This window comes from Lissotriton helveticus, chromosome 5_1 (genome assembly GCF_964261635.1).
Source record: "Lissotriton helveticus chromosome 5_1, aLisHel1.1, whole genome shotgun sequence".
In the NCBI taxonomy this organism is placed as follows: Eukaryota; Metazoa; Chordata; class Amphibia; order Caudata; family Salamandridae; genus Lissotriton; species Lissotriton helveticus.
The window spans coordinates 142,672,250-142,687,614 of NC_136065.1; the positions used below are offsets into that span (position 1 = coordinate 142,672,250).

Genomic DNA, 15,365 nt, shown 5'->3' on the forward strand with positions numbered 1-15,365 from the left:
AGCTCAAATTAACCGTTAAGCATGGTAGTTGAGGGGTTATGATTTGGGCATGTTTTACAGCTGCAAGACCTGGTCACCTTGAAATCATTAAGTCTACAATCAATTCCTCCCTGCACCAGCACATTCTAGAGGAAACAGAGTCCACCTATTGGGACAGAAAGTCATCTGCATGGTAATGGATGTGCACTCCTGCCCTGGATGTCCAGCCGCACCGATGTCTGGATCCCGAATACTGATTTGTATTGTCATATGCGAACACAGATTACGTGTGTGTGCCATGACATAAGCCTGCCTCACGGATTGTGGTTTTGTTGGACTGGGAGAGGCACTCGTAGCACTACCCACATAGTGGTGGAAGACTATTGCCTCCACAAGGAGCTAAGCAGCACAAACATGGTGGTGGCAGTATACCGTGTAGAGATCAGTGAAGCAAACAGGTTCTTTTTAACCTATGTCACTGAAGTGAGGCCTACATGCTCACTCATTTTAAAAGTTCTGCTGCAGTGTTCTTATCTCATCCTTGGCCTACATTGCACTGCAGGAGTGGTGCATATGTGCTTTATTTGTGCACGCCGTGGAAGGGTGTAATACAGGGATAAAGCAGTACTGCGCAGTGCGTGCATGTTGAATGCAGGTGCTGGATGTAGCGGGGTGCAGTGCATGCAAGTTAAATGCATGCACTGCGTGTAGGTATACCTGTGAATGGTACAATACATGAAGGGAGCAGTGCGTGCCTATTAAATGCATTGTTGGATTTATATGTTTATTTCAACGAATATGTCTGGTTGTCTACATGTGGGAGGTAGTACCAAATTACCAAATCACACAAAAAAAAACTCACTTTCTGTGAGTTTTAGTTGTCCACGATAGGCACGGTCTGGCTTTCGGGCTTTACACATCTGTGAATGTCGCTTTTAAGAAAAACACATGGTTTCGTTTTATGTCCATTTATCTATGAAAGCGCTTTGCAAAGAACTATGCCTGGCTTGCAGGCGTGCACTACCTTTTTAGTCGATGACTTATAATTAAGCACAGTGTCTCTCTGTAAAGTATTGTGCATTAACTGATATCGCAAGGTAACAGTTAACTCTACTTTTGTGTGTCTGGACCAAAGAGTAACAGAAACAATTATTATCCAGAGGTGCGAGACGCTTTCACTTTATAAGGCGGGTGCTGCAAGGGACGGCAGCTATTCTTAAAGTGAAAGGGCGTTTGGCGTGCTCAAATACTAACAAGAGACCGCCATTGCCGAAGCCAGTAACCACCATTTCCGACCCTGCTTGTAAATCAAAAATGCAAATGTGAAAATCTTTTACGCAGTCACTCTATAAGTACAAACCTGAACAGAACCATATGAGGTCTCTTCTGATGAAGACCGACAGGTACAGCACCCCGTGGGCATTGGAGAACAGAAGGACATAATGAGGTCCGAGCGACTCTTGAAGCCGAATTTCCCATTCTCTTCTTTGGGGAGAAAAAAAAGAGGATTACCTTTGGTGAAGAACAAAAATCTGCGACAAGACATAGTTATGCAAACATGTCAAAGGCAATAACTTTCTCTAATAATCTCTTTAATCTTTACTTATCTTTTTTTTTATTACACCTCTCTAAGTTCTTTGTACTGGTGATAAAGCAGCTTTTCATCCTTTCTGGGAATACAATGTATAACAATCTTCATTCCTTAGTTTTCCTTTATCGCTTATTTCTGATTGAGAAATCTACACTTATGTTGTGTGTGCACTAATGCTTCTACTGTGGAGTAGATCATTTGAAAAGCAATAAATAAGCAATGTCATTTTAGTGAATGTATACTCTGAAAATAGCACACCCTTATAAGTGATTCAGAAAAGGGGGTGGTGATGAACAGAGTGCCTGAATTAAGCAGACCACTCTTACCCAGTCCAAAGATCAGGGCTTGATCCATCACCGTTTTTTAGCTCACTGCACCATCCCAGCTCAGAACTTGGCTATATGCAAATTAGTCTGTTCCTGTCCCAGTGCATGATGGGAACAGGGCAAACCAAACTACCAAGCCAATTCTTGTACTGGGAAGGAAACAAGCTTCCGGGGACCGGTTTCTGCCATTTCAGGCGTCTTCGGCCCGGCTTGCTTGAATCCTGATGGTGCAATGAGCAAGGGACTCACATCTGAGTATACCCTTCCACGCTTAAGGTGGACAAAATGATTCAGAAAAGGGGGTGGTGATGAACAGAGTGCCTGAATTAAGCAGACCACTCTTACCCAGTCCAAAGATCAGGGCTTGATCCATCACCGTTTTTTAGCTCACTGCACCATCCCAGCTCAGAACTTGGCTATATGCAAATTAGTCTGTTCCTGTCCCAGTGCATGATGGGAACAGGGCAAACCAAACTACCAAGCCAATTCTTGTACTGGGAAGGAAACAAGCTTCCGGGGACCCTTATAAGTGCTACAAACCATTGACTCTCACAGATGAGGCAGGGCTCTGCCCTCAGCGAAGATAAGCAACTATTCCTAATAGATACCTACGCAGTATGGATGGGGCAGGGGCGTGTGTGGGGTAGAAAGAATAACTGATAAAGCAGAATGTACAATTTCATCTGAGTGTAAGTGAATATTTTAAATTTCTACTTAGCCCCTTTTAGCTCCATATCAGGAGGCCTTGCACCAGGGCAGCCTGTTTACAAAAGGATGAATGTGCTTATCTAGAGATTGATTTACTTGCATATTTTTCTACAAGCCATTGCACCGGAAGGGATTTGAGCACTTTACAGAGTACTGCAGTTATATATATTTACGAAAATAATTTGAATTCAGCAACAAACAAAGAAGGGATTGAAAAATGAGAAAAGAAGGATGAAGCAAGTGGCGAGGAAGATCCATCAATAAGAAGGGGTGGGGTAGGGGTAGACGCAAGGAGATGGGTGGAAAACACGAGATTTACAGAGGAGAAAGGGCCAAGAAAAACAGGAGGCAAGCAAAAGGTTAAGCAGTAGAGGATCAAAATGTTAAAGTCACACATCCCTGAGATGAGGAGTATGAGAGTCAGCCATATCGTTACTTATATATGAAGACTTTCTACAAGAAACACTGTGGGTAGGAAAATGGTGGTATCTTAGGATGGTGACATTTTGACAGAGAAAGGTGATGAGGGTGGCTGGTGTCGAATAGGTCACTATATTGCACATATTTACAATTTAAGGCGTAATGAGAACTAAAATTCGAACTCGATTAGGATCGCAGGATTGTTCCCCAGTGTCAAAGCCAGAACCAGAATACAGATTTCGTGTTACAACGCAGTCCTACCTTCTCCCAGCAGCTTCCATCTCGAGCAAACAGTGTTTACCCTGTATGCTAGCCATGAGAATACAGATATCCTGACTGTAAAGTATGCCAGTTTGCAGCCCATTTTATTTTTTGGGGAGTCATACATGCTCGTCATTAATGCTACTTTCAGCAATTGCACATCTGATCAATTAACGATCTTTCAAGGATGAAACATGGACAAAGGACCCTAAACATCAAGGATCTAGAATGTTGAATACCCTTACCCATAATCAAACACCTGACTTTTTCAACCAAACTTTGCACAGAGCTTTTGCGTGTGCCTTTCAATAATGAAAGCACGTAAATGGCTAAAGGCGGCGCATGTCCCACCTATTTTTTAATGTTCAGTCCCACGGCGTTTTGCTCTTTTTTTGATACACTTTGGTTTATTGAATCACCCTCCCGATGCCCCCACCCAGTGCTTTCTCTATCCTAAGAAATTGGTATAAGCCATCCACACATCCAAGGTTTTACCTGAACCCTTCTGTAGTGGGATCAATGACTTGTGCCGTCTTATATTACTTGTTTACCTGATTGTATATTGATATGTTTCTATACATTACTGTTATCCTATTATGTTAGTGATTACTATACTGCTCCCATTATCTTGTTCATTCCTGCTGCCCCTGTCTCTGTGAAGCGCTCTGATATCTGTAAGGATCTTGTTCGCGCTATATAAAACTTTGAATAAATAAAATAAATAAATAAATAAATAAATAAATAAAGGGTGGCAGCTGCATTCCTCGTGGATCAGGTTACCATTTTTTTTTTTAACTTCTTCAGCATTGCAGGGGTTTTGTACCCGCCGTGCGCTTGTGTTTTTGGTAGCTTTAGAAGTGCTGTGGGTGGAAAGAAGGAGGGAAGTCGTTTGCAGAATGGAAAATTTATTTTTATTTTTTATTTTATTGAAATGGGTCTGCCGCTGCGAAAAGTTCTTTCAAGCACATAAACACTGCAACTTATGGCCACCCATAAAACTCACAGGGAGGGGCTGCGAGGATTCGTTCCACGCAGACTTTCTTCTGGGGGATCTTGAAGTGAAGTGAGTGCAAATCTACCCATGTTATATTTTCTTTACATTGCTTTGAATCTCGAGAAACAAAAGTGTGTCCGGCCTCTGTGCCGGCAGACCAGAGGGCTGAGGAATGCGCGTTTTGATCAGCTTACCCCATCAGCTCTACTTGGGGCGCACATCACCCCCACATTATGTTTTCCCAGATACATGTTTGAGCTCGAGCCTTCGGTAACCATCCAAGGGTGCATCGAGGTATGAAGTAGGCCAGTCCCCGAAGTGCCACGGAGTCTGCAGTCTGTTACTGGCGCTCTAGAATGGACCGAATCGGGTCCCTAGAATGGCACTGGCCAAGGACTTTTAATGCGATCCGAGGAGGCTTGACCATCAGGTTTGGGGCATTTGCATTTCCTCTTAAATATTAACCGGTGCTGCACAGCTTCAGGGCACTATGCTGGACAGTTCAGTGAGTACACATACAAATAAAGGTCATATGTTATTTTGTTTTGGAGTGGTGTGAACTTTTGTTCTGTTCTTTTTGATTCTAGTTTGCGTCAAAAACAGAAATAAGACAGCTTAGAATATCCACATGGGACTTAAAGAAAATAGTTATTAGTAGACGGTGCACAAATATTTATTTTTGTTAGCATGTTTTTCACATGCGGAAGTGTTAGAAACGGGTAGCGTGGTGCAGAGCGGGTGGGCCAAACTCCGGAAGAAATGTGTAAAGCATCCGCGCAGCACACACAGACGACACACAAGGCACACTACAAAAAGAGACTCCACACCAGGTTAGGTGAAAAACAGTATGTGTATTGTAAAATAAACACATCAGAAGGGAATCACAGGTGGAGATAAACTGTGCCAGCCGGCACCGGGTAATAATTCACAGGGGGACTATATACAGGGCAGCGCCAATCAGGCTGCTGCCAGAACCATCACAAGTCCAAGGATAACTGAAGTCCGTAAGCAATAACGTCTCACCGGCCGTACCTACTGGTGAGTAGACATGCACTTGGCATAAATCGCTTTAGGCATTTGTCATGGTAGGCCTAAACATAAACCAGCCACGTAGGCATTAGGGAAAAACAGTAGCATAAAGGCATTAATCATGAAAACACATTATGCATAACTTCAGGCATAAATCATCGTTGCCGTAGCCTGGAATGGGAACCTCAGGTTAGGCATTGTACGCAGAACACCAGCATTGCAGCCTTAGGGGAAAAGAAACCATTAGCACTAGGCATAAAACACACAGTGGTCAGGCATAAAGCCTGAATCAACACCTTCGGCCTACCGTCACAGTGGACCTGGAAACACGAATACATTAGGCAGAACGGGTGAGCATATTCTGCATATCATTAGGCACACCATACTCAGCTGGGGCCTAAACCATGGGAGCATTAAATCACCTTAGATTAGGCACTTTACGCAGGACCCCCACAAGGTAGCATTAGGGTAAAAGCATTGTCAGCATTAATGCATTAGGCATACAACCAGTGTGAATAACCGATTAGGCAGAAAGAGCATTAGGCATCAACCTGTGTGCATAAACATAGTAGGAATGAACCATTCTCATTAGGGTAAAAACGCTAGGCAACATCCCCTTAGGCATTAGCAGATGCATGAGGCACCTCCTGCGGTACATGGGGCCTAATCATATTAGAATGGGGCATACAAATGAGGCATTTCATCATTGCGCACATTAAGACAGAACATTAGCATAATGGTGCATCCCTAGTAACCCCCAAACATCCTGTAAGCATTAGGGGGAAAGAAACCATTAGCGATATAACCACATGCATTAGGCATAAGCAACATCAACAGTACACTTTATGTAAATACACCTGGAATAGCTGCCCCAACGTTGCATATTCGCTTCTGGAGCTACTGCGCCTGGGGAGCCCCTACTCTGGGGCTCTCAAATTACCAATGGCTGAAAATCAGCACTGCAAACCGGAGGGAAAAGCATTAGGTATCATCCCAGGTACAAATGCATTATGCAACAATATTATGCAAGAAATCATATGGGGCAATAGGCCTCGCCAGCATAAAAACCCAGTTCGCCCCAATCAGGGGCACAACACTCTGAAACTGGCCCCAGGTCAACTGGCCTCTCTCAGGGGCTCAAATGCCCTATGTCCTGCAAAGTCAGGGCTGGCTTCAAAAACAGCAAAAGCAAAGTGCGCAAAGCACTGGGGCAGGGCAGGAGTGTCTCTCACTCCTCTCTCTCTTCTCCGGAGGAGTACAATGCCCCCCAATACGCTGCAACTGCCCACTGTCAACCAAGCAGGCAGGGGGGAATCCCACACGCTGGGATCCACTCATAGCGCTTTAGAATCCCGGCGCTGCAGACGTCCGTTCCTCTTCACCTAGGCACAGTTGTAGCCCCATGGCAGCAAGCAGAGCTCAGTCGATGCGAATACGGCACTATGGCAGCACCATAATGCAGCACACACACAGGGGAATTGAAATATAGCGCTTTGACAGCACATCGCTGCAGGACCCACGCACCTTCTTCTCCTGGGCAGGGGCTGGAGGCAGCGCTCACGAGGCGTTAGATGGATCACAGTCCCAGGGTCCCACCCAAAAGAGTAGCGCCCATGCTCCTCGCCTCCTTGGATTACAGACAGTCAAAGTATAGCACTCACAAGGCACTAGGGCAGCAGAGCAGGCAGTCCAGGCTGGGCAAGATCAGCAGACAGTGGGCACTCATCAGTACAGGACAGCAGCTCCTAAAAGCAGTCATCTCCCATAAAGTGGCACTCCTCCTGACATAACAGTCTTCACTCCAGCAAAGGCTCTCACTGACCCTGTGGACAGCAGAGGGTTATAGATGGGCTCAGGGGCCAGCACACAGGCCCATGCAGCGGTACCTCCTGGCAGAGTGTCCCTTTTCATTCCAGTCCACCCTCAGTCTGAGCACATGGCATCTCTACTGCTCTACATATACACCCCTCCTCCCACCTACCAGAAAGAGCTGGAAGTTTCTAGACGTCCCTGGCAGTTCCAGCCTCACTGTCACTGGGGGAAGTGTATTCAAACACTAGACCGCCAACCCACCTCAGGCAGGCGGCACAAGCAGACAGAAATGGCGTCCATTTTAAAAGTGACATTTTAGTGGGACGTGGCCAGGCAGCATGGCCGACAGGACGTGAGCTCCTTCAGCTCCCGGCCGGCCAGCTTAAAAATCCTGTATAATATTTGATCCTGTGGTACTCGGACCAAGCAGAAGAGGTCCAGGAGTCCTGGTGACCCGGGGGCACACTCTGACCTGGAGTTCCCCCTCCCGATGGACGGTGGTGGCAGCCGGGCCGCGAGACGGCGGGCCCGGAATCACGTGAGGCCGGTGCTGCGGCCTAAGTCGTGGTGTGAGCAGCCTGCAAGCTCGGGCCCTTGGCGACCGGAACTGTAGACAGCGAGACGGCTTGGGAGGCGCCCACTGCCATCGGGGGCCTCCCGTGCGTTGTGGAGCCCCTGGGGCCTCTCTGAGGGACGAGCCGTGAGGCTGGGGCGGTGGCCTACATCGAGGCGGCGGAGGCGGCCCGAGCTCCCGGCACACATCGGCGCTGAGACGACTGTGTGGGATTGCAGCAAAGGAGGCCCCCACTGCCATCTGGGGCCTCCCATACAGTAGAAGTGTGGCTCACCGATTAGAGCGGCAGACCCTGAGGCAGAGGTCTGGCCCGGGACCAGGGGTCAATCCCCGTCGCGGCAGGGTCTTGGGCTCAATGTCCTTGGACCCGATAATTTTCGCCTCGGTGCCTACTCTAATCATGGGTTCCACTCTGTAACTCTGGGCAATAGCTTGCTTAATCTCCACACCGGCCCTAACAACGCTAGGATGCCATGCTTCACCTTGGGGGTGCCCAGGAGTGGACACCTCACAGGAACAGGCCAGGAAGGGTTCCACAGTGGTAATCGTACAGCGCTTAGAGACCCCTGGGTGATAGGCGCTATACAAGTGCAAATTACATTTACATTTACATACAGCACGGTGCTCCTGAGGTCCGTCCGGCCCTGCGGTGGGCGGGCGGCGCGACCGAAGCGGTGGCCTGACTCAGAGCAGCAGGGGCGACCCAAGCTCCCGGACTCCCTTAAATCTGACCCGACGGTAAGGCGATTGAAGCTAGGGAGGCGCCCACTGACATCCGGGGGCCTCCCGTGCGGTGCAGAGCTTTGGGGGCATTTACACAGCGGCGGGGGCAGCCCGCAATCCTTGTCCCCCTGGACACCGGCCCTGACCCTGATGATCCGAGGAGGCCCCATTGCCATCGGGGGGCCCCCAAGCATCCCCTGAGGACCCGGGAGACGACAGCCGGGGGTACGGGCCTGACCTGGACTGCGGCCTACGGTAGTGGGGCGGCGGCGGCCCGTGCAGTGGGTGCTCCTTGAGGCCGGCCCTAACGGGGACAGCGGATAAGGTTCCCGGGGTCGTCAAGGTGCCTACTGAGTAAGTGATTGCAGCAGCCCATTGAGGCCCTGCGGGCCCCCGGCTAGGGAGCCAGGGGAGGCCGGGAAGCCAGGTGAGGCCGGGACTGAGGCCGGGACTGGCGGACTGCAGAGCCGGAGCCGGGCAACAGAGTGAGCAGTCTTGGCAGTCCTGGAAGAAGACTGTGACAACCCTGGGAGGGTTGGACCCTCATCCTACCCCCGGACTGTGCCCGCGGTGCACGTGGGGGAGCGGTGGGAGCTGTGGGGCTTGCGGAGCTGAGCAGGCCCACTCGGTTGATGCCCTTTTGCCACGCTGCTGCCCTGGTTGGACGAGGAGTGAGTGGTGTCTGCTGGAGCTACCCTGGGGACCTGGATGGTCTACGGCCCTGGCACGGTGCCCGTTCTCCTTAGGGGTCTGCCGCGGCTGCGCCGGCCGGCCTCCGCGACATCTCGAGGCGCGGCGATGGAGTTCAGAGGGAATACTTCTACGCGAGACGGACATTTCATGGATGAAGCTGTGGTGAGAGGGGGCTGGTGTTGTGAGTTGGCGCAATAGCGCACAGCCAAAGAGACTGTCGTGGACTCTGCGCATCTCCGCGGGCCTCTGAGGGGGGACTGTTTGGGGCACTTCTGCTGTTCGGACGCCCAGAGGGGGTCCCTTTAGACTCCTGCGATGCGTAAGGACAGGATGGCCCGCGCCTCACAGCCAAACACCATAACTCAATACACCACCCAACGGCTCCCTTCACAGCGCATTAAGCGTCAATCAGGCCAGGATGGAGAGAGTGAGGTCCCCGACGAGCCTCCCGGGCGGAGCTGCTGAAGGCAATACAGGGTCCCACTCTGCCTTGGAAAGGCAAATCGAAAAAGTGTCCATAGATGTGAACCTTCTGAGGACGGACCTTGGAAAAGTAGAGAATAACGTCTCAACTGCGGAGGGGAATATCGTCCAGCTGCAGGGAGAGGTAGCGTCCCTCAAACAAACGGTCTCGCGGCTCGTTGCCTCGACGGGGGAGCTGGAGCGCAGGGATGGAGGACTCTGAAGGGGGAGCACGCTGCAGTAACATTAGGGTCCTTGGAATTCCGGAACGCGCGGAGATGGGAAATGCGGAGCGCTTTCTGGAACACTGGATCCGTACAACACTTTGTCCCACTGGACTGTCTGATGTATTTGTAATTGAGCGCGCCCATAGAGCGTTGGTCCCGCCGCCGAGGCCGGGCGCCCCGCCGCAGGCCCTCATCGCTAAGATTCTAAATTACCGGGACAGGGACTGCATCCTAGGGAAACAGCAAACCTTACTTTTGAAAACGCCAAAGTGTTCGTATACCCGGATTACACTCGCCAAATTCAGGAACAACGGAAATCCTTCCTGGCAGTCAAGCAGAAACTTCGGGAGCTACACCTGCAGTATATGCTGCTTTACCCTGCTAAACTTAAGGTCATATCCCAGGGAAAGGCAAATGTTTTTGAAGGCCCTGATGAGGTATGGGAGTGGCTGGAGATCAGGGGGGATGCCCTCCCGCTGGGGGAACGGGGTGGAGCCAAAAGTACATGGGGGACACGACCCACAAGGAGACGCAATAACAGGCGCAGGCGTTCACCTGACAATGCTGAACGCGAGGAGAGGCGGCGGGTCACGGTGGGCGACGATGGGGCCCTCCGCCTGGAGTTGTCGGAGTCCGAGGGCCCCCCAGAGCCTCTGGTAGTTTCACCTCAGAATGAGATACTGGTTCCAGACACTCTGCAGCCTACCACGGACACTCTCCTACCGATCATTGACACGGTCCCTGAAACGGCGGGGGACTCACTGGCTGTGTCTGTGGCCGGGTCCTGAAAGACATATCTAGGTGTGCTCTGGTTGGTCCTGCAACGTGAATGTTGGCTGACTTGCCTGGACTAACTCCCGATGGGGAAAGTGTTTTTGACACATTTGGATTGGAAGGGAGGTGCAGTTCCTGGAGGGGCAGATATTCTGGCAGATGTGTATGTTTCACCTCTGAGGGTCCGAGTCCCATGTTAACGTCATGCTAGCTGGTTGCGCTGGGAGCTGGGTGGGGGGGGGAGGGGAGTCTTCTCTTTCATCTGTTGGGTGGTTTAGCCCTGTTGGGCATATGAGGGGCTGTGTACGTCCTGGCACCAGCAGGGGAAGGGCATATCAGCATGTTTTGTTGTTGGAAGTATATTGCTCGTGTGAGGGGGGTGGTTGGGGTTTTGGGAGGGATTGTTGAGGGGGAATGTTGCAGGCATCGTATGTATCACAGTCCGGGCACGGGGTCGGGGTGGCACCAGGAGTAGAGTTGTAAGGCCGGGTGGGCCACGTCATCAGACATGGGGTATAAGTTTTTAAGTTGGAATGTGAGGGGCTAGGCACATGCACTAAGAGATATAGGGTGCTGTCCTTCCTTCGCAGGCATGGAGTCTCCATTGCGTGCCTCCAGGAAACCCACCTCGATGATGATGGTGCCCAAAAATTGGGGAAAAATTGGCAGGGTCAAGTGTTCCACGTTTCCTTTTCCACATACGCATGGGGAGTCCTGATATGGGTGGCACCCGGGGTCCCGTTTGCTATCCAGTATCTGGAGGCGGACATACACGGCAGATACCTGCTACTGCGGGCGAAGCTGGATGGCAGAGATCTTACCATACTGAATTCATACGCACCCAACATAGATGAGCCTGGTTTCTTCCTAACCCTGCAGGAGGTCCTGATCCCCGACCTGGAGGCACCTGTGCTTTGGTTCGGAGACTTTAACTGTGTTCTGGATCCCGTTCTGGATAGGTTTCCGCCCCGAGCTGGCACAAAGCCACGTATGACAGCGCAGCTTAAGGTGGTCATGGGGAATTTAGGGGCTATTGATGTTTGGCGCCTGAGAAACACGACACAGAAAGTGTACACATGTTTTTCCCCCGCTCACAACACGCACAGTCGCTTGGACAGGCTACTGGTTGCAAATACAGAGTCAAATATGTCCCTTGAGGTTACACATCAGGCCCGCTTCTTGTCCGACCACTCCCCGGTGGCGTGTGTCTTGAATTGGGGGACTCCTGTTTCCCGCCCCCGGACTTGGAGGTCGCCGGCAGATATCCTTCAAGACCAAGTGGGGAGGGGGCATATTGAGACTGCCCTTTCCGACTACGTAGACCTCAATTGGGAGTGGGTGGGGGAGCTTACTTTCGCCGCAAGGTGGGACGTCCTGAAGGCGGTGATCCGTGGAGCGTGCATGGGCCTCACTTATGGGGTCCAGAGTAAGCTCCACCAGGACTTGCAGGAGGCGGAGGATAATCTCTCAAACTTGCAAACATCGACGGACCCTGATGCCTTGCAGCAAGAGGCGGAGCAGACTGCTCGGTCTCGCGTTCATGACATCCTAGACCGACTTGACAGGTATACCCTTGGCCAATATAGGCAGCGCCTTCACAGAGAGGGCGATAAATCAGGCCGACTGTTGGCCTGGATCCTTCGGCGGGAACAGACCCCGGAGCGGATAGTGGCCCTGCGGGAGCCAACAAGTGGTATGGTCCTCAAGTCTCACTTACAATTGGTATACCCGCTGTCACAGAGACCTCTTATCTTCCTTACCTTCAGGGGTTGACCCTGCAGTCCCTCTCCAAGGCGGTGCAGGACGGGATAGAGGGAACCCTGACACTGAGAGAGGTGTGTGCGGCATGACCTGCTTGCCGCGGGATAAGTCCCCGGGGAGTGATGGCTTCCCTCCTGAATTTTATCAGGCATTTGAGGGTACACTTTCCCGTCTCCTCTTGCAAGTATTTCTTGAGGCGTTCGAATGCGAGGCTCTCCCACCAAGTATGAATCAGGGCGAAATCTGTATGATCCTGAAGCCAGGGGGAGATAAGCATGACCCTTCGGCATATCGTCCAATCACAATGATCAATACGGACGTGAAGATCTTGACCAAACTCTTGGCCATGCGTCTGGCGCCGCATATGGCCCACCTGGTCCATGCGGACCAGTGCGGGTTTATCCCAGGACGCAACACGGCCATGAACCTGCGGCGGTTGAATCACATATGCACGAGGTTCGCGACAAGGAGGAACAGATGGTACTGGTGTCGGTCGACCTTGCTAAAGCATTTGATACAGTCGATTAGGGGTATCTGCTGGAGGTCCTCCGGCAGTGGGGCTGGCCCCCAACTTTTGTTGCTGGATTCGCATCTTATACAGGGACCCTCGCGCCAAGGTGAGACTGGGAGCAGCGAGGTCGGAGTGCCAACTGGGACGGGGTACATGCCAAGGGTGTTCCCTCTCGCCGCTCCTGTTCCCCCTGGCCATAGAACCCTTTGCTGTCAGAATCCATACAGAAATGGTGCCGTGGGGCATTACGGTGGGGGACACGTGCAGTGTCATCTCCTTGTATGCGGATGCCGCCTTATTTTATTTGACGGCTCCGCGGGAGGCACTGCAGATCTTGCTACACCTCCTGGATCGGTTCGGCAAGGCATCGGGACTGAGACTTAACCGCGGCAAGTCTTTGATATTCCCGCTTGCGGGGTATAGTACGGTGCCACTGACAGACTTGCCGGACCTCGGTCTGCGCTGGGAACAGGAGGCCTTCCGTTATCTCGGAATTCAGGTTGCCCCGACGGACTCGCAGCTGCTGGTCCGGAATATCGATCGGACTCTTAAGTCACTACAGCAATCGGTATCCTTTTGGAATTCCTTGCCGCTTTCTTTAATGGGACGGCTAGCCGTCGCTAAGATGGTAATGCTTCCCAGGACGCTATACGTCCTCCAGAATTCGCTGTGTCCTCTCTCTCCCCGTGAGTTTTTCGCACCCTTAACATGTTGCTTATGTCTCTGCTTTGGGCGGGACGGCGCAGCAGGGTAGCCCTCCATACTGTTGTTCGGAGCTATGAGGAGGGAGGCCTAGAGGCACCGAGATTCGACTTATACTATTATGCGGCACAACTACAGCCTGCAGCCGGTGGTTTGCAGACGAAGACAGCTGGGAAACGCGACTCTTGGCGGGCAGAGCGAGCGTGCAGACATTACAGGTCGCACTGATGCAGGAAAGGGGAGCGGACGAAACTCTGCCATATGTTGCACGCCACACTGCAGGCATCTGGCAGTGGTTTGTGGAGAAGGTTTTACGGCGGGCGCCCTTCCATAGAGAACTGCGGATCTGGATACTGGCCCCTTTAGTTGCCATGGAGGAGCACATGTCCTTTCGCAAATGGCGGGTGGGAGGATGTGAGACTCTAGCTGACCTCTACCCCAACGAGTCCTTCCTGACTTACGAGCAGGCAGAGGAGACCTTTGGGCTTGGAGGGGGGCAGTACCTGCACCACCGGTGACTCCAAGATGTGGTAAAGGTTGCCTGGCCTCAGTTCCCGGAAGCGCCCCCGATGTCCCACACTCTAAACATCCTTCTCTCCTGCGGTAAGGGGCGCAGATTAAGCTCTCTGCTATACTCGGCTATGAAACAGGATTCCACTCCACCGGTCCCGCCTTCCTGGGTGGCATGGGAGGCAGATCTTGGCGCTACCCTGGAACAGGGTCAGCGGAAGCGTATAGGGTGCCTCACGCACAAAGTATCGTGCAATGGACGGTTCAAATTAATACACTTTAATTTCATGCACCGTACCTATCCGACTCCAATATCATTGAAACGTATCACTGGTGACAGGGCGGACAGCTGCCCCAGATGTGGCGTGGGGGGAGCGGGCTTCCTACATTTAGCCTGGGACTGCCCATTGGTCAAGAGCTTCTGGATGGGGGTGGTAGAGCGCATAGTCATCACTACAGGCCTTCGGATAGCCATGAATCCCCTTCATTGTTTGCTGGCGATGGTTCCCAAGCCCAAGAGAAGGAACCTTTCCTACAAACTATTGCAATTAATATTGGTACTTGCTAGGCGTAGAGTGGCAATTACCTGGATGGGACATAGGACCCCAGATGTGCCCACCTGGCTTAAGGATGTGAGAGAATGGTCCCTGGCTGAGGAAACACATATGCAGCTTACGCGGAGGGATGAGAAGCTGCAGGATGATTTACTTGCTTGGCGAACTATGTGTGCCTCAGGGCTGGCAGAGAGTGGGCGGTCATCCCAAAGTGACTTTGATGGGGCAAGCGACTAACTGTTCTCTCCAGTGGGATCGGGGTCTGATGGGAAGGGAGGGGGGGGGGACTGCTAGGGCTTATTTATTACAGGGGATTGGGCGGTGCTTGGCTGCTTCCTAATGCTGTTCTATAGTCTTTGCTATTCTGTTTCTCCTCATGTGTCTTACCTGCTCAGGTGGTACCTGTGCCCTCAAGTGCCGTAATGAGGTTATCAAACTGTCTACATGTGTTGTAACTATGCCAATTTGGGGGGGTTGTTGTACATGTTGTATAACCAAAAAAGAAAGTTTAAAAAAAAAAAAATGACATTTTACAAAGGTGCATTTCTACAATGGTGGAAATAAATGTGCGCACACCATTGCACAGCATTTAATGTTGCAAAGTCACACACACCAAACATGACATGTTTATTTTATTTCCCTCAGCAGTTATCCATAAGGGGAAAGCGAAAAAATTCAGGGAAAAAGGAACAAGTCCAACAGGATGTTAGACATATCTAATGGTGATGTGTACACACTGGAAAGACGGCACTTC

General features: G+C 51.2%; 1 protein-coding gene across 1 annotated transcript in view; it reads right to left on the bottom strand.

Moving 5' to 3' along the window:
• The window catches only part of INPP5E (inositol polyphosphate-5-phosphatase E), a 262,442-nt gene that overhangs the window by 128,109 nt on the left and 118,968 nt on the right, over window positions 1-15,365 (bottom strand). The window contains exon 5 of the mRNA XM_078641914.1: window positions 1,340-1,464. Coding sequence (XP_078498040.1) covers window positions 1,340-1,464 — 125 coding nt within the window. The remainder of the gene's footprint in view (window positions 1-1,339; window positions 1,465-15,365) is intronic.